General features: G+C 50.5%; 1 protein-coding gene across 1 annotated transcript in view; it reads right to left on the bottom strand.

Annotated features, from left to right (window-relative positions):
- Positions 1–18,539, bottom strand: part of NTN3 (netrin 3) — a 52,612-nt gene that overhangs the window by 10,666 nt on the left and 23,407 nt on the right. Inside the window, exons 3-5 of the mRNA XM_062588410.1 lie at positions 14,695–14,883; positions 3,338–3,487; positions 1,944–1,997 (exon numbers count right to left, since the gene is read on the bottom strand). Coding sequence (XP_062444394.1) covers positions 1,944–1,997; positions 3,338–3,487; positions 14,695–14,883 — 393 coding nt within the window. The remainder of the gene's footprint in view (positions 1–1,943; positions 1,998–3,337; positions 3,488–14,694; positions 14,884–18,539) is intronic.

Genomic DNA, 18,539 nt, shown 5'->3' with positions numbered 1-18,539 from the left:
ACAGGAGGTTTCTTGAGTGTCCTCTTGAGACCACATGTACCATGGGCTTGAGTTGAGAACAGTGTAGGATTTCTTGTCTTTCATGCTGGGATGTCTGAAAGGACCAGCATATTGAGGGTAGCAGGGCAAATGGTGACCTGAGAAGAAAAGTGGCCTCTTCTCTTAATTTCTCTATGCCTATCCTGGCCAAGCCTGGAAGGATTTCTACAGATGGATACACAAGGGGATTGCTAGGAACAGCCACACTGTGGTGCTAATAGGGTCGAAATGGGACTGCAGAAAAAGAAGCAAGGGAGAGAAGAGTCCTGCTATGCTCTATTTCTTGTGCACAGAAATGCTTGTATGTGGCTTTGAAGAGCTGGCCCTGCATTGGCACACCCCACCCACTCTGACCACCGATGATAATCATGTAAGAAACAGAGATGACAAGAAGATGTATTAGACAGCAGAATTAGACAGGTTTGGGAGAGGGCCTATTAAAGACAGGAGGTTGGGGATGAGACATGCAAAGAGGCAGTTTTACTGTCTGCCATGGCATCTGTCAGGGCACATCCTGCAGAGCAATCCAGGGCACTGCAAGCTGGCTGCTGCCTCAGCTCAGCTCTTCTCTGAGCTCCGAGACTAGTGGCACACCACTGTGTGGTGCTATTGGCATGCTTTGTGTCAGAGATTGATGGGATCTGAGGTGACTTTTTTGGGCCCTGGCAGCAGGAACCAGACTGGAAGAGGGAACCTAATCCATCAGTCCAGGCACCTGCATTGCACTAAGCATCCTGATATCTAGCCTGTCTCTGAGCTACAGCTTCTACAAGAGCTCAAGCAAATTCAGAACACTGCATGGAAATTAGACTCTTGCTTCTCCAGTTGGGGGATAAAAAGGGATTGTTCTTGAGGAGGTCTAATGTCAGAGGTTTTCACATCAGAATTATCTCCCTTACATGTGCAAAGTCTAAAGTTTGCTCAAGCAGTTGACCCTCTGCAGCACTGATTCTCTCCCACATGCTACACGCAGTGTGAAGAGATGTCAGCAGCAGACTCTCCTTCAGTGCTACACTAGACCCAGATGCCGGAGCGGAGTATTAGTACTGACATGTCTTGTCAGGCAGGAGAGGATGCTACACTGTTCCACACAGAAGCTGTGATAGTGATCCTCCAATCCTAGTGATCTCATGATCCTTCCATCCTGCAGCATTGTGGCTAAGAAATGAGCCAGGCGTGAGGACCATTTGAGACCCAAACATTTCACTTTTTCAGAACTAGGTGAGGCAAGTCCTACATAGCCCATGCATAAGTTGGAGAACTGATAATGTGCACTCCAGCATAAGGTGTTCATGGGCCTGCCTGCAATGGAGCCAGCACAGACAGCCTGCCAAACTGGCACAGTCACTGCGCTGGTTTGGAAAGCCAGTGCCATGTGGAGGCCAAGGGTGCTGAGGAGAAACCTCTTGCACTGAAATCAGTAAGAGAACTTAGATCAGTAAGACATTAAAGATACAAACCCCTGGACATGCACTGAGAATAAGTAATATGTGCCATATGTCATAAACATCCCTGCCATAGCCTGGCAAGGTGGAGTGGGGCCTGGATGGGCTGCTAGCTATGTCAGCATCTTTATTTTCTATGGAGTTGATAAAGAAATTCCTAACAAGTTTTGTTTGTCATTTTCCAGCAATAAATAAGATTTCAAACTTCATTAATTTTTTTTGTTAAAGGCAGCTGGTGATCCGGGTTTGCAGAGGTGGCTCAGCACTTGGTCTCTGGTGTCTCATTGAAAGGAGAGGAGAGGTAAGGTGAGGCGAGAAGAGGCGAGGCGAGGAGAGGAGAGGAGAGGAGAGGAGAGGAGAGGAGAGGAGAGGAAAGGAGAGGAGAGGAGAGGAGAGGCGATGTTACTGGGCAGACCTGGAGCCCTGGGCCTGGCCTGGCCCAGGGTGCAGACCACTTACCTGCAGGTGCTTCTGTGCTGGTGACGAGGGAGGTTGGGTTGATGGCCGGGATCTCTGGAAGAGAAAGGAGAGATGCCTTAAGGAAAGAGGGGTGCCAGCCTTTGGAAGAGTAAGACCCCAGGGCACATCTCCTCTCTCCTCCCAGCCCACTGCTGGAGTAATACCTCTTATCTGGGCAGAGGAGCCAAGCTGAGACTCCTGAGAGGGGACTTGCCCCCCACATGAGGTCTCCATGCCTCTGCCACTTTGTTAAGGAGCTCCAGGATCTCCCTGGAAGCCAGGGAAGGCTCTGAGGAAAGGCTCTGAGGACAACACACAGATGAATGCCCTCCACAAACAAGGTGCAGAGGGGATTTCATAGGTCACCTAAGAAAGAGAATGGACTGAACAAGCCTGATCTAGATATCACAGGCTATTAAATGCACCTAGGAATTTCCAAACTGAGTTTAATAAATTGAGATATGTTGAACCACTGCAATCCTCAAGAGTCCTAAGTCACTGCTGCAGAGGACACATGCTCCAGGGGCTGAAAGACACTTGCGTGATCTGAGTGGTGCTCCATGCTGCATAGCACAGCAATAAGTGTGGGGAAAGGCAACACTTTCTTAGGACTCCTGCCAATAAAACCTTGGGGAAATTCTGTCCTAAACCCCCAGTCTGGGGAACAGTAACCCTGTCTCAAGGGACATCTGTAAGCGATACCAGTCAACCCTCTTTGGGAAGCCTGTTTCTGGAGGTAGGGCCACTGTTCAGAGGTGACACTTTTCTGTTGGCACAAGGTGAATCCAGAGTAATTGAAAACTCATCAGCTTTAACTCCCAATGTTGCTATTCCAGCAGATTCAGTGGATGCTGGAGGGAGGGAAGTTGTTTCTTTATCATTTGGGTCAAATTTGAATCGCCTGAAAAAATAAAGATAATTTTACACTAACTTCAGTGCATCTAAGACCTGCCCTTGCTCCAAATCTAACTGACCATGCACAGAACTCAGCCGTAAGAGAGAAAGATACCTTGTTACAAATAAGACAGGATTCATCAGCAGTTATTTTAGTTGACTGAAAGTGAGCACTAATTCACATGAACCTTTTAGACCCTCCCTGGCTAATGGGGTGAAACATAATCACCTGCAGAAGGCAATTCAGTCGTTCTGTCTTGGCCACCTCTCGGAGGATGGCTACTGCTGATGGAAAACCCCTTGGCTTGACTACTTCAGAGCATTTCCACTTAGCACAAGATCTTCATGAGCTCAGGACTGAGGAAGATACCCATTCCCTGGATCTAGCATACCAGAGTGGTTTCAAGTGAGGGCACCAAGGTACTATCTGGGGAGGTGCTGAGAACATGGCAGCCCTGAAACACAGGGAAAAACAGTGCAGAGAGAGCAGCAGTACTCACTGATGCAGGGGGCCACTGGTGAGCGGCTCTGCTGGTAGCCCTTGGCACAGCGGTTACATGTGAGGCCTGTCACACCGTCTTTGCATGGACACTGTCCTGTAGTCTGGTTGCAGGTTTTACCAGCTGCCCCAACTGGGTGGCAGTCGCAGGCTGAATGGGAGAGAGAGAAAAAGCTCCAGTTACAAGGGCAACACACCTGACACACAAACTGTCCACACTAACACACTGAGCCTGAGGTTTAGGTAGTTATAGGCCAAATTTCACCCAAACTACAACCCTCTTCCTCTGCTATTTGTGCTGGCTGCAGTGCAGAAGGGCAGAGGAAGTGGGAAGAAGGGCTATGCTTTGCACATGGTAGCAAGGTTGGGATCGGATATGGGGAGGTCCATGGCAGAGATAACCAAGCATGGGCACATCAGGGTAGAAGACAGACAGATGACACAGCAATGCCCTCGTACTGCTGTAGGTCAAGGCAACGGTGCCAGAACTATGTGTATGCTCCTTTGGGTGAGACCAGAGATGAACCATTAAGGAGCTGGAGCTCTCCCATGGCATCGGTAGCAGGGCTTTGTTCCCTGGACAAAATCTCAAAGTGAGAATGATGAAGCTGGAAAGAAGCAGGAGTGGATTCACAGGCAGATCCTAGAGGCTGTCCAGATATCTTTGAAGAGGTGTGCAAGCCAAAGGAGATAGATTCTTCCTATGCATTTGATAGGATGCACATGAAAAAAAAGCCTTTAGACCCAGCACTGCCCAGATCTCCCACCATGTCCATGCTGGGCTGTAGCACTATCATGTGCTGTGACTGGCCTGAGAAAGAGAGTGAGTGAATGAAAGCCGGGGCCAGGGCATGGCTTCTGCTCATGGTGCAGCTTCAATTAATCTCTTGGAGATCCAGGAGCTCAAATGGGCCCCTGCAGATGCAGCTACCATTTCAGGTCTGGACATGAAAAGAATAGTTTCTTCCCACCTCGACTTTGTAGGCAATTGGTTTGGGGATAGCCTGACCCATGTGGGAAGGAGAAGGGAATTCTATGGGCTACACAGTTACTGCTGTCAGCCTTGTCCTGAATAGGCAAAGGTAGCAGGGAAGCCTGAATTGCTAGTAGGAGGGTTGTCTCATTAAGGTAGCTAATTGCTGCTTTGTGACATGAGGAAAAGGTGGGAGGGGGAATAAAAATGCTGGTTTCCAACAGGAAATTTTGGAAAAAAAAATATGTTTTAAATGTGTTTAATATAGAACTCAATCCAGACCTGGTTTGTGTCAGAGAGAAAAAAAAGAGGAAATCAGTGTATATCGCTCTGCTAGGTTTTCCTGATGAAGAAGTGAATGGAGCCGGTAATCCTAGCACAGAGAAGAAGGAATGGTGAATGCCATGGCCATTCATATCATCCATACCAATGCCCACATGCCCTGCAGAGGTAGCAGTTGCAACCTGATTGACTGCATTAGCCTGCACTAGTCAGGTTTTCTGGTTATTTTGGCTTTCATGCTACCCATTTGTCTCCAGTGAAGACCAGAGAGGAAACCCTGGCATGGGGTGGAGGCCTCAGAGAAGAGGCATGATTGTAACTTGAGGGAAGTTTGTCCTAGGGCTGCAGAATCAGCAAGTCAATCACCACCACCCAGGTTGCAAGCAGCAGAGCTTTGGGAGGGAGGTGAAACTCCAGGCCCTGTTGTGGTCGGAGCTCAGCAACGAGACACACAGGTCATGTGGAGATGTAAAAACTCTCAAGTAGAGGGAAGACTAGGGCCAGGGTTGGAATCAAAGGCACTGTAGGGACAGAATCCTTCTACATACAGACCAGAGGATGTTCTGCCCTCAGCAGAAAGCCTCCTCAACCAAAGGGCAATGTCCAATCCCAGAGCTGCAGTGAAAGGCATGTTCTCTCTTGGTCTCCCACCCTGAACTACTCCAGACCTGAACCAACATCGAGTTTTAATATAAATTTTGAGTTCATTTTAGTTTTAGGATAGTCTGAAGTAGGTAGTTTCACTGCTTACCAGGCACATGAGCCACAGTGCCCAGACTCATCCTCTCTCCTAGAGGACCTTGGCAGGATGCTGTCTCCATGGGTTTCCACTACAGCTTCTTAAAGGGACGGATCACATCTGAGGTGCGTGAACGTTTCCCTCAGGAAATATCCTAACTGGCTCATTAGAACAGCACAGGTCCTTAGTCTGGATGATAGACTCATCAGGGGTTGTCTGAGAGGAGGTATGTGGGAGAAGAAGACAATGTTCAATCAGGAGATGACCTTCCCATCTGACTTCCCAGGGCTGGATCTGCCTATGAGCTGGAGGGGGTTATCTGGGTCTCCATCAGTGTAAGAGTTGAATGTGATTCCAAAGCAAAACAAAAACAACTCCCCCCTGCCCACCCCTGCAACCCCCGATGTTATCATTTCCCTAATTTTCACCAGATGGGATCTCATCAGAGCACCACAGCACTGCTCCCCAGGCCTTCTCCTACATGGTGAGAAACAAGAGCAAGCAGCCTCTAATGGGGACCAGATGCTTCACTCCTTATCAGATCTTGGCTGGGTTTGGAAACGGACGTGTTTCTGACAAGGATATTTTGGGGGCTCAGCTGTGATAACAAATGGCAGTGAGTGAGGGAGTCTTGGCATGACACGGGGCCTTCAGAAACACAGGGCCTTTCTTCAGCCACAACATACTTTCTTGCCAGAATGGCTGGGGCCATGTAACACCTCACTTAGCAACCTGAGGCTTTTGCTAGCTCTCCTGGAAACACTCTGTAGTCAGGTCAACAAGGACCTCTCAAGCGCCTCTGGGATCATGGCATGATCCAATCCCTGAACTTGATCTGTGGTGTAAATCAAAAAAGTCTCCAATACTGAGATATGACCAGCTGCACCACAGACATCCTTCCTGAACCCATAGCTCCTGGGTGGTTATGAAGCAAGTAATGTTGGTGCAGGTACTCGAGCCCTCTGCTCTGGGGTTTTAGAAGCACTCCTGCCCACACAGCTATCTTGAGCTGGTAAAACTCAGCCTTTGCTACCCTGTTCCCCGAGGCTCTCCTGGGAGGATTGATTCTTCACTTATAGCTTTCCCTAGTCCACGACTTTGGCTTGTGGAGCACAGTCATGCATGCATGCTGCAATGTGCCAAACCATCACACAACTCCACAGTCATCCCCAAAGCCAGTATGGCCTTGGGAAAGCCTGCTGGGCTGCCAGCAGGCTGTTGCGAGGAGATGAAGATACTGGGAGGGTGAAGGTACTGTAGGGATGACAACCTCTCATAGGAACAAAGTGAGCAGGTTATATCAGGAGCCCATCCAAAGTGACTGCTTGGAACAAAGCTGGCAGCAACAGTCTAGTCCTTGGCCTGCCCTGGGATGACTCACCAAGAGCAGCACTACTGCTCTGCCTTCTTCTAGAAAAGAGTAATGGACTTCCTCTCTTGATCCACTGTGTTCCAGGATGTCCCAGCTATATCCAACACATCCTGAAGAACCCTGTGTGCCCACTCTAAGGACACTTCCTGGGGGCTCTGCTGTGTCCTGTGGTACACAGAAGAAGCAAGTGCACTTGAAGAACTGGCAGTATGTCTGCTCCTGGAAAAGGTCTTTTGCTTCGTCTCTTTTTAGTTAGTAATGGCTTAGATATGTATTGATAGGGCTGGGCACGAAATGCTGTCCTTGCTTGTGAGTGCTCATATTGGAAAAAAGCAGACCCATGCCCACTGGTATCACAGCATTGGTGCTCTCTCTTTAAGAGCTCTTATTCCACTGCTTACTCCGCTGTGTAAACCATGTATCTATGCTTGGAGAAGCCTTGGCTGACAGTGCAATCATGCTGTGAAACCTGCCTGTTGGTCTGTTCCGCTGACTTGTCTGTTTGCCTTCCTAATGCCAGGCAATGCAGTATTCCAGCCTGGAAAGTCTAACTTGCCATGGAGTGACTGGGTAGAAACCCTGCCAAATACTTTATCACCTGAGAAACGTATTATTGCAGCAGCTGCTCAGGTAAAGCTTAGAGGTCACTGCAGACCACTATGCTTCACGCATGCATAGTAAAAGACAGTCCATGCCCTAAAAAATTTACGGCTAAAGGCATGGTTCCAGCAAAGATTTATACAAGTGCTTAGCTTCACACATTGTGGATAATCTCTTGGGCCCCAGTGGTGTATTCCTGGTGTAAAATTTAAGCACGTACATAAATCTCTGTAAAATCAGGACCCAATTTATTTAAGTAGATCCTTCTTCGTATTGTGGAAGATGGCTTTCAATGACTCCTGATATATTTTTTGGGTCAGCAATTAAAGCAACTTTGCTCGTCTTATGTCCACAATAGATGCAGTCTGGCACATCAGGCAGGTAGCTTGGTCTCTGTGAGACCTGCCTCTGCTTTTCACCATGCTCTTTAGGATCCCTTGCCCCACCATAATTTAATTGCCTTGTAGTTCCACAAAGATTGATCACCCTTTCCAGTACCTGAGTGTAAGAACCAGCCCAAACAGCACTCAGTGCATTTAATAGGACAGATTCCACTGTCAGGCACAACCACTTCCAAGAGGTCTGGTTGCATGACCTCTGCAAGGGGCATCCCTAATCAGCATAAGCAGCATCAGCCCTTTCTATGCTTGTTTTTGTCCTGCTGCTGCCTGGGCCCACAGAGAGGAGAGCTGCCTTACTGCTCGGAGGCATCTGCAGCAATCCTTGCCTGCTCTCTGGCGCTGCCTCGCTGGGGACCTGCCCTGAGCACCGCGGTGCTGTGAGCGCAGGGAGCCACAGCATGGCTTCACACAGCTCTGCCCACACACCAAGCCACGCTGTTTGCACCCCCACAAGTTGTCCGGATCTGGCCCTCAGTGCTTGAATGGTGGATTAAGTCGCTAGCTTGGAGCTTAACTCATCGAGTTTTACTTGCCAGAAAGCATGTCTTGCACCTAATATTGAGGGTATTTTTGCTTCTTAAGGCTTAGCTGCTACTGCTTCACCAGTTTTCATTGGAGAAAGCTCACGTTTTACAGCTTTGTTTAAATTACAGGGATTAATACACGGCCATTCTTTATTTGACTTTTCAATTACCACCATTGAATTAATCCTGTAGGTTGTTCTGTGCTTTCCATCCTCCCAGCTTTTCTGTATTACAGAGTCCAGTTCTGATGCTGCCTGCTAGTGGGCAGGACACAGGAGCTGATAGCCTCTCCTGCTCTCCTCGAGTCCTCTTTGGTCACTGGAAGCTAGCTGAGGACTCTGCACAGGTGTCATGGGGATATATGGGTTTGTGGGATATTTACATACCTGTCTTCTAGATCTGGACAAACACTGAGTCCTAGCAAGGACAATGTTTAGAAAGTTATTTAATAACATGGTATGTCTGAATAAAGTGTAATTGTTACTGGCCTCTGGACCAGCATGTCATATCCTGAATATGAAACAAGCTTAATTCCTAAAGCCTGTAACCTTTCCCTTTGTTGGGCTGCTCAGCTTCTGTCCTGCATTAATGCTGTGATGCACATGAAGATCTTCGTTCAAAGCCTGCAGCTGCCAGTAATAGTCTCGATGCAGCTGTCAGTTCACAGCAGTTTGCTCTGCACATGCTTTTTAGATCTGCCATTGAGGCCTGATTTTTCTTTTCTTTTTTCTTGTAGGAATGCAGATTTTCTGTTCTTTAGGTGCATGACATATCGTTGGTAGAAACAAATCATCACATCTCTCTATATTTATTGGGCAGCATCTCAGTCCCCACACTTCTTCATACCTGCTACAATGCAGCTTGTGCCATCAGGAAATTTCCAAAGAGTATCAAACTATTACAGTGTGGATTGACCCTGCACCTCGTCAATCTGAGCAGAACTGTATTTCCTGCATTTCATGCTCCTGACAAATATCAAAAACTTTGGCTGATGTTAGGCCTGGAAACAAATCTGCAGCTGTTTCACTAGGCTCATGGAGTCCATTCATTGCATTGGGCATTCAGACTCCTAGGAGGAGACAGGTTTTGAACCAACTGGCTCCCGAACTAAATGGATCCACTACTGCATATGTACAAGAAGTAAGGACAAACACTCTCTGTTTTGTAAAGGGAAGGATGCTCAAAAGAACAGAAGCATCAAAGGATTTTATTCCTGTGATTCCCTGAGATGGAGCCAGGCACCGGCTCCTAAGACCCAATGAAGGTCTTCCTTTTATTGCAAGATTCCTCCTTAACATATGCACCATAGCAGGAGACGGGCTTTGTGCACATGTTCATCTGGCTGGGCTGAACCTTTGCAGCACTTCAAAATCCCTTGCAAATTCTGCCAGCCCTTAGTAACCGGCAACCACAGACTGGGCTGGCAGAAAGCTGCCTCTGGCGTGGCATGCAGACTAGCAGGTGGGGAGGTTTTCTGCAAGGGGAGAGGGACCTGCTAAAGTACCCAAGTCTGGCCTGAACCTGTGGTATTGCTTATTGGCTCTTCTCCAGGCAGAGTGGATGCTGGGGTATTTGCTCTCTCTTTCCAGAACAATGTGCCCTTCATTACCGTAAGGACACGGAGGCACCTGCAAGCCGTGTTTGTAGGCTCCTTCTGCTCTCTCACCTCATCGGGATGCCCGCTGCTTCTGCCAGGGCTGAGTGACTGGATGCAAGCCCTGGGGGACCTAGGAGCAAAGTGGTATCAGCACCTACAGGACAGCTCCTGCCTACTACCCTCTGCTCCTGAGCACCTTGGGATGCTTTGAATCCCGACTCCCTCCACAATCTGCCCCAAGGAGTGAAAGGATGTGCTCAGCCCCTGTCTCTGAACATCAGGGTCTGCAGTTTAGCTACAAATGATGGCACAACTGCCTCTAAATGGAGATGCTTTCTATTGCCCTCTTCAGTTACCACCTTTTGAGGTTATCAGAGCCGGACTCGCCTTGACATATTTTAAGCCGCTGATGTAGCTGTATGGATTAGGCAGGCAAAGCCATGGTGTGCTTCACTGGAGGAGCCCAAGGCCTCTCCATTTTTTCCAGCCTTAGCCCTGAAAACAAAGATACCTGAACCACAGCCAGCATAGGAAATATGCTGAACCCCTCCCACGGCTTAGCAACATGTAGAAATAAATCCACTGGGTACTCTGAGTTCTCATATACACGCTCACACTTTGAGCGTCTTCATGCCTAAAGGGTTTCTTGCAACTCCTGTGGGCAGATGTGTGCTGTCGGATAAAGAGGGCTTCAGCAATGAAGACAATCCGATCCCAAGCAAAGAGCATAGGCAGGGTACCAGTGGCTGCCATTCCCACTGCTCCTAGTTATGAGAGTGCCTCTCAGAGGGGGCTGAGCACAGACTCACAGACTGAAGGAGGAAAATTGCCTCCGCAGATCTGTACCCAGCTCTGAGACCCAAACATTGAGGCTTGGCCATATGAAGCCCATTTGTTGCCTTCCTGTTTCGGGCATTTAGTCAAATGCTGCTTCTTCCCTCCCCCCTGCCCCTTTCTTTTTCTTTTTTGGTCACTGGTGTCTTCCCTAGCTGAAATAGAAACAAGGACCTCAGTACCTGGGAGAGAGACAGCTTTGGTGACCCCAGGGTCCAACTGGGAGGCAAAAGCCCTCAAGGTTTCCAGTTTACTTGGGATTTTATCAGATAATTTTGTAGCAAAGATGGAACAAGCCAGTGACACAAAGGCAAGTAGAAACTTCTCATTTAGGCACAGGGCATCCAGCTCTGCCCACAGAGGATGCTCAGCCAGGTGAGGCAGTGGTGGTAGGCTCCAACCCTGGCTTGGGGCTCCCTGCACTCACACAGGTGCTGGAGACACAAAGAAGCCCCCAGCACCCCATGAGCCTTAACACCTGCAGAGTGAGCTGGGACTGCCGGTGAGCTCCCACTGGCTGAGGAGTACCCTGCACTGAAGTCTCTGCTTCCCAGGCTGAGGCCACTGAAGCTACCTCTGCCTGGGGCCTGCCTGCCCTGCTCACTGTCTGAAAGCAGCCATGGGAGATTTGCAAAAGGTGACATGAGGGCAGGAATAAAGCACCGTCAGCAGACTCCCAGCACTGAAATGTGAACGGCGAGGTTGGGAGGTGCGTATGCACATGTGTTGGACAGAGGGGAGGAGGGAGTGAAGAGTTACGGGGGGGAGATTTCACTGCAGCTCCAGTTCCTACAAATCCCCTCCCTGCCCCTCCAAAGGAAATGACTCAGGGCTTTTTCAAGAAACTGCAAGCTGACAACTTTGCTGCCTGCCCTGCTGCTTTTGTGCTGGGCTGCAACGTGGAGGCAGTCTTTTTCAGTAGGGAACATGCCAGGTCAGAGCAATGCTGATAGCTGGCTGGAGCACCCGGTGATGGGAAATACCCTCAGAGATGGGGTGTGCTGAGCACAGTTCCTGCTGATCAGTAGCAATGGGCAGAAAATCATCAAGGAAAAGACACTTTTCTCCAGCTGTCCCAGTTTGCTTGTTCTGCAGCATGATCTGGGGGCTACTGGCATCTCTTCCCACACTAGGCTTTGAACCATGGCCATGCATCTGTGCCCACTGCTGACAGGAGGGTGGATCCTGGCACACACAGCTTCAGAGTCAGTGCCAGGACCCCTAGGTCTGGGCAGTCCCATCTCCTTTCTAAATGGCAGATGCTCCAAAGAGGGCTGTAGACGCCACAGGGAGGTGCTTTGTGCTGTCTCTACTAAACAAAAAGAAGGGCTTTCTCCTCTCTTCAGCCGGATGCCCTCTCAGAAAGGTCCCTCTCCAGTCACCGCTCAGCCTTGTTTTGTGCAAAACAGCTGAATCTCTAGTATAATAGGCTGCTATCAGCTAGTGAGAGCACAGCAGCTGTGGGGAGCAAGCCACGATGGGGATCCTCAGAGCACCTTGTCAAGCCCTCCAAGCCACAGGCTGCTATGATATAATTCCAACTGTCATCTCCCCTCTGGATAAATGCCTTATCCCACATCCTCTTCTTCCTCTCCCAGCGTCTCCCAATGTCAGCTCAGGGATGATGGTGCATGCGTTAGGTTTGGGACCTGAATACCATCTGGGGCAAGGCCCATGAATGGGAGCCTGGACACCGTCATAGGGACTGCCATGGCCATGGGTGCTGGGAAGCAGTGTTTGATGCCCCTGGGCTGAAGAGGGGACGCAGGATGCGGAGGTGAAGACTGGAGCATGTCAAACTGGCTGCTTGGGTTACTGAAAGTGATCAGCTCATTGCTGAGGAGTTGGCTGTAGGCAGGCCTTGGCTCTCCCTGCCAGCGCCCACTCAGCTATGTTCCCACTGCTGCTGCTGCGTTGCACATTATGGGAAGTTTGTTCAAACTGTGAAAGCGCTCCTCATCCTTCACTTTATTCCCTCAAACACCCCCAAGAGAACAAGGATGGAGGTGGAGGAGGGTGGATCGTACACTAGGGGAAGGGTTTTTGCCTATTCACAGCCTGGACTCAAATAAGATGCACTTAGAAATGACACTAATACACCGGAGAGAGGAGACCTGCAAGCCAAGTACTTCAACTCCAGACTTGTTCTATGGCCACAAAATCAACTGCCCTAAACTAGCTTCAGCAGTCACTGCAGGACCTACATAAACACTTTTTTTCCTGGTGCTGGCATCATGGTATCTCAGCAGCACCCCTAAGCAAAGCAAGCAGTCTAGTGCTCATGCCCTCATGGCCTGTCCTCGTTCCTCCAAGTACCTGGGGCACAGAGGACCAAGGACGGTTGCAGTGAAACTGTGTCACTGCCACAGTCTGACACACAGATCAAGGCCAGTTAATGAGCGCTGCTCCCCACCTCCCACCAGCCAGTCTTTGAGGTTGTGAGTTAGCTTTTGCCAGCTGACGTCTCCTCTGGTGGTGGTGAGAGACAGAGGGAGCTCTTCCTGCAGTGAACGTCAAGGCATTGCAACTGCTTGGGCTCAGCACTCTGCTCCGCTGTGCTTAAAATAGGAGACTGCAAGTACTGAGCAAGCAACCTGGCCTTTGGAAGCATGTTTCTCGTGCTTCCACGAGAAAGACAGCAAACCTGACCCCATATGAGGGAAATCTGCTTTAAGAATTGGTAGCTGGGAGGAGACTGGCATTGGTATCTGTTTTTAGAGCCACTCGCGAAAAAGCTGGGTGCATGTAGGGCACATGTCACTAGCTCATTTGCTTGAAAAGTGTTCAATCACTTGTGATAAAGCAATAAAAGGCCAATATGATCCCAACTACTTCTTCAGTACAGGCGGATAATGTGCCTTGCATCAGCTGTTTCTCCCCAGTTGTTGAGGCACAGCCATGGGGTTTAGCGGGATGCTCCATTCATTTGCTTCCGCTGTTATCATTCTGACACTGTACTACTTGCCAGAGAGGAAGCTGCACTCCCTTCCGGGAGATACTTGCAATCTAAGCTGGAAAAAAGGGATCAGGGCGAATTCCTGGCTTCAGAGAAGTCTGCAGCAAACCTCCCTTTGACTTCAGCAGGGATCCTGGAGATAGTCAAGGTGTTCTGCTAGCTGAACTATTCTGGTGAAATGGTTGTTTTGAGGCTCCACAGAGGAAAGATGCTCCATAGAGGGGACTGACAGGGTGGAAGAATGCAGGCCAGATGGGCTATGCCAAGAGCTAAAAGCAGAGAGAGGAGAGGTTCAGTCCCATGACATGTGGCACAGGCCACAGGCCTTGTAAGGTGAAGCTGCAGCTTGCTGCCTAGGGGCCAGTGCAGCTCTTCACTGATTCACAGGATAAGCCATCCTGCCTGTGCATCAGTACCCCTGCAAAAACAGGCCCAAAGAATCAGCCTATAGTTAAAATCCTTGCTCTGGGGTCCTGTATCACAGCACAGCAGGGAGATGGAAATCACTGCAAGCTACGCTCCAGCTCTCTGACAGAAAGGAAGTCATCACAAATCTTTGTGTGAAGCAGCCCAAACACTTCTAAGAGTGTCCACAGCCAAGACTCACAAGACTGATTTCCAACAAGTTTAGTGATGACCTTTTCCAACACCTGCCCAACCCAGCAGCATTCCAAATACTGACTGCCAAAGATCAAAACCATGGTCATAGTGGAAATGAACATTCAGATCCTCCCTGTCTTTGCAAGGCAACAAGACAGTCCCAGCAGTATCTCCTTTCGTAGAAGGAACTCCCAGGAATCTGCCATTTGGTTTGCTTCCCTTGGGTTGTTCTCACCACCCCTCAGGGCTTTGGGAGCCTGCAGAGATGCTAGGCTCAAAAGAGATCTCCTGGCTGCCTCCCTCAAGTAGGCAGAGAAAGACTGGGTTGGGAAAGGTCCAAGGTGACCCACAACTGCTGCACGGAGCAGCTGCACCCTCAGTACAGCAAGGGGTTTGGTGGGGGGAATGCAAGGAAAAAGGAGAGAGACCAAGAGAGACCATGTTACTTGGGCTGTTCACATGAAGATCTCCCCACCTTACCTTTGCAAGCTTTGCGATCAGTGATGGATTTGCTCAGGTCCCGGTAGAAACCCTCCTTGCAGTAATGGCAATGCCGCCCCGCAGTATTATGCCGGCAGTTGAGGCAAACTCCTCCACTCTTCCTGCCTGAGAGCTTGTAGAGCTCCATGTTGAAGCGGCAGCGTCTGGCGTGCAGGTTGCAGTTGCAGGCTGCAAGGGAAGGGGAGAGGGTGAGGCAGGGGCAAGGCAGGGGAGCAGCTGAAGTGCCCTTCCTTTGTATGCTGAGAGATAGTCCCAGTCCACTGCACAGGTCCTGGGCCACACAGAGAGACCACTTGCCCTGGCCATGCCCTAGGACTCTCCATACCTCATGTTTGGGCCCCTCTGTACTGCTGCAGTAAAGACAGGTGTCTCTGCAGGTGCTGACTTTTCTGTTTAGCCCCTTCCATCCACACAGAAATACCTTTCATGGCTTTTATCCAAAGGGATCAGTTACCCTTCAAGATGTTCACTATGTCTGCACTGCCTGAGAGCAGTTCAGTGTCCAGGTGTGAAGTTCTGTGAGATGTGCAATCTTCAAATGATGGTAGTGCCAGTGCCTGGGCCAAGGATTAGCGAGAAGAGCCCATGCAGTTCAGACAAGCAAAAGGTCCACCTGGGCCTTCAACCTGGGCACCTGGATACTGATCCTTGTGCTTGCCCCACTTCATTCATGTCATTACTCCCTCTGTCTTGCTTTTGAAGCTTACAGACATAGTTCAGAACAGGAATATCAGACAACATGAATAAACCCAAGCCTAGCAGGACCCTGTGCTGGCCCTTAGCATGCACCCCATAAATGGGCTTCAGGCAGGAGCTATGTGTCAGATGGCTCTTTCCACTGTGAGGGAGGAGAAAATATGCCTTGAGGAAATGGAGAGGAGATGATGGTAAGGTCAAACCAACAGGCAAAAATGATGGAGCCTGAAAGCAGAGCATGAGGGTTGCCTTGGCCTTGTGCTGCTGTGGGAGGGCTGGGGGAGGAGGGGGGTAGGGCATCTGCTGCTGCTTGGGCACTCCCAGCTCAGCTGCAGGATTCCTGATGGGAAGGGAGCAGAGCCAGGGAGGGCATGGTGCAGCCAACTCCAATGTGCCGTCCAGATGTGCAATATCCGCAGCCCCCCCACGGGGCATGGTGCAGGGGAGGTCAGTGCAGAGAAGAAAGGGCATGTGTGGGGAGTGGGGCCGGGAGGCACCCGGGAGGTAGGGGAGCTGCTATGCCGTAAATTAGAAACAAGTGCAGAACGGATGGCTCCAGTGAGATGCTGAGGGGAAATGCCAGCAGCGCCAGCTGGGCACCTGCTATCCTGCTGCCACCTCCTCCCGCAGTCTCCAACAGACGGCAGCCGCCACAGCACAGTGCTGCCCAAAAGAGGTGGCTGGGCCTGCCATGGGGTGCGGAGGGGGGCACCAAGCCGCATCCTGGATGGACTGCTCTCAAAAGGATCTACCGATGGGACCACCGATGCCTGCAGCTCCAGCCCACCTGTTCCCCACGCTTCGCTGCACTGGCCACTCAGGCTTTGGCTCACCTCTTGCTGAGAAGCAGCAATGGAAGTGTTTCCTGATGCTCTGCCCACAGCCATCCTGAGGGATTTGAGCCTCTGCTCCCCGGAACCTCGCTCCCTCTGTCAGAGCTGCTGGCAGACGTGACTGCAACTGGGGGGGGGGGGGTGGCAGACGTGAGAAGGGACCAGAGGCCTCCAAGCGCTGAGGTCCAGCCCTGGGTCACCATCCCTAGGGACTGAGGCACCTGACTGCCTGCTCCCTCCTTTTGGAGGCCAGCCGTTCATGACGCAGCAGCCCAAAGCCTCCCCTCTCCTGAACGCCTGCAGCAGCACAACCAAACCATGTGGGGTCCTGGTTTGGGATTCGGGTTCGCTGAGATTTGGTTGTTGAAGCAAGGAGGGAAGTAAGCCGTTTGCTGCTTTTGTAGCTTCCTGCCTCCGCCTTACCCAGCAGCCTGTTTCAGTGACAGACCCCGCCTGCCCTCTCGGTAGACCACCCGCCTTGTGCTGATTGTGGGGGCTGTGAAGGCTGAGCCTCAGCTGCCCTGCTTGGTGCCAGCCCCAGCATGGAGGGAGAGCAGTGGCAATGGTAGTCGGGGTGCTGGACTGCCAGCAGGGGCTGGGCAGCAGCAGAGCCCCCAAATTTTTGTTTAAGGCTCTAACCTGACTGCATGTGCACACACACGTGCAGAGCCCTGTATAGAGAAGAGATGCCTACAGGCACATGCACAAACATAGCTGCACACACACAGAAATGTGCATGTGCACCCTCACATAGACGTGCTCATAGGCTTCTGTGCATACACACAATTATGCATGCAGACACACGTGCTCATGTGCACATGCATACATGTAGACTTATGTGCACACATGCACAGACATGTTCATTCAAACAGATGCTCACACACGAATACACACAAAACCATGCGTGCACATACACATGCATGCAGGTGTGTACGCGCACACATACACACACAGATGCTTGCACATTCACACACTCGTGCATTTTTTTTTTTTTTACTAGCCACAGGAACCAATAAGACACTCCCCCCCCTTCAATTCCACGTGTGCGAGATAAAAAGGAAAAGCACTGCCAGTTCCTGTTTAACACTCTCACAAAAAGATAATGGGAACAAGATTTCCTTTGGCTAAATGCGGCGCCCTGCCACAGCTCCCCCCCCCCCCCCTTCCCTGCCCTCCCAGCTCTGGTAAATTGAGGCTGGGTGAGAGTTTTTCCAGGCATACTGTGAAATTCATTAACATGTCAGCCCCAGATTTAACTGCTGGGCCTGCTGGTCGTTTGTGTGAAATTTCCCCCGCCGCCCTCCCTCCCTGTTCCCCGCCTCAGCCCTGGCAGCACCGCCAGGAGGAAGGTGGGAGCTTCAACTCGCCGCAGATCAAACGGCAGCCGGCTGCCTTGCGCCCAGGCCCCTCGCCCGCTTTGGTTTCCAGCCTTGCCTCTGAGGCTGGAGACCCCTTTTTACGGTGTGGGAAGAAAGCAGGTCAGCCTTCTTCCTGGAGCAAACCTCAGCCCCAAAAGAGCCTTTCTAGAGGTTTAAAGAAGTTAGTGAATACTGGTTAGCAGCCTTGGTACTGCTAACACCACATACTCAAACCTCAGTTCCCTCAAAGCTCCCCTGAGTTATGAGATTAGTGTAAAAATCACATGGTATGCATAAGAATAACATCTTTGGCATGGTGGTAGGTACCTTCGGGGGTTTGCACATTTAAAGCCAATAAAGCCAGCTTTGTCGTCTTCCTGGGAATCCACGTGCATCCCTGGGGCTGCTCCAGGAGAAACTACTGCACAAGAAGACATCAAGGACTACCAAGGTGCAAGGAAGTGAACCTCTAAGTGAGTTTCACCCTTCACATGCCCATCTCTTGCTAACCCTGAGGTTTTCTCATTCTGGAAAGTGCCTGCAGACAAGCATCCTGGAGCACCTGGAAAACTGCCCCTTTTCAGCAGCAACCCACTAACCGGACACGTGGGAATGATACCTGCCATCACTCTCTGAAGCAGGTTTCCAAGGCCAGAAGCGCATGGCTTAACACTGCCAGAGCACAAGGCCAGGGTTTCCACTCAAATGCCCTTGGGAGGGGAAATCCCACTTGCATCCTCTTGGGAAACAGAGGGGATTGGCCCTGGGAGGGGATGTGAGGAGCAAGGGAGAAGAAAGGTCATGTAAATGATTCACCAGTCTTGTTGTGGGTCCCTCTGTCTCTAGTTTAATTGGTGAGAGAGTAACCGGCCTGGCCTTTTTGCACCAGCAACATAGAGGGAGAGGCGGCATCACAGGCCCCTGTTCCAGGGGACTG

The sequence above is a fragment of the Rhea pennata genome, chromosome 15 (assembly GCF_028389875.1).
Source record: "Rhea pennata isolate bPtePen1 chromosome 15, bPtePen1.pri, whole genome shotgun sequence".
Taxonomy (NCBI): domain Eukaryota; kingdom Metazoa; phylum Chordata; class Aves; order Rheiformes; family Rheidae; genus Rhea; species Rhea pennata.
The sequence above is the reverse complement of the archived record's forward strand: the minus strand, read 5'-3'. Positions and strand labels throughout refer to the sequence as shown.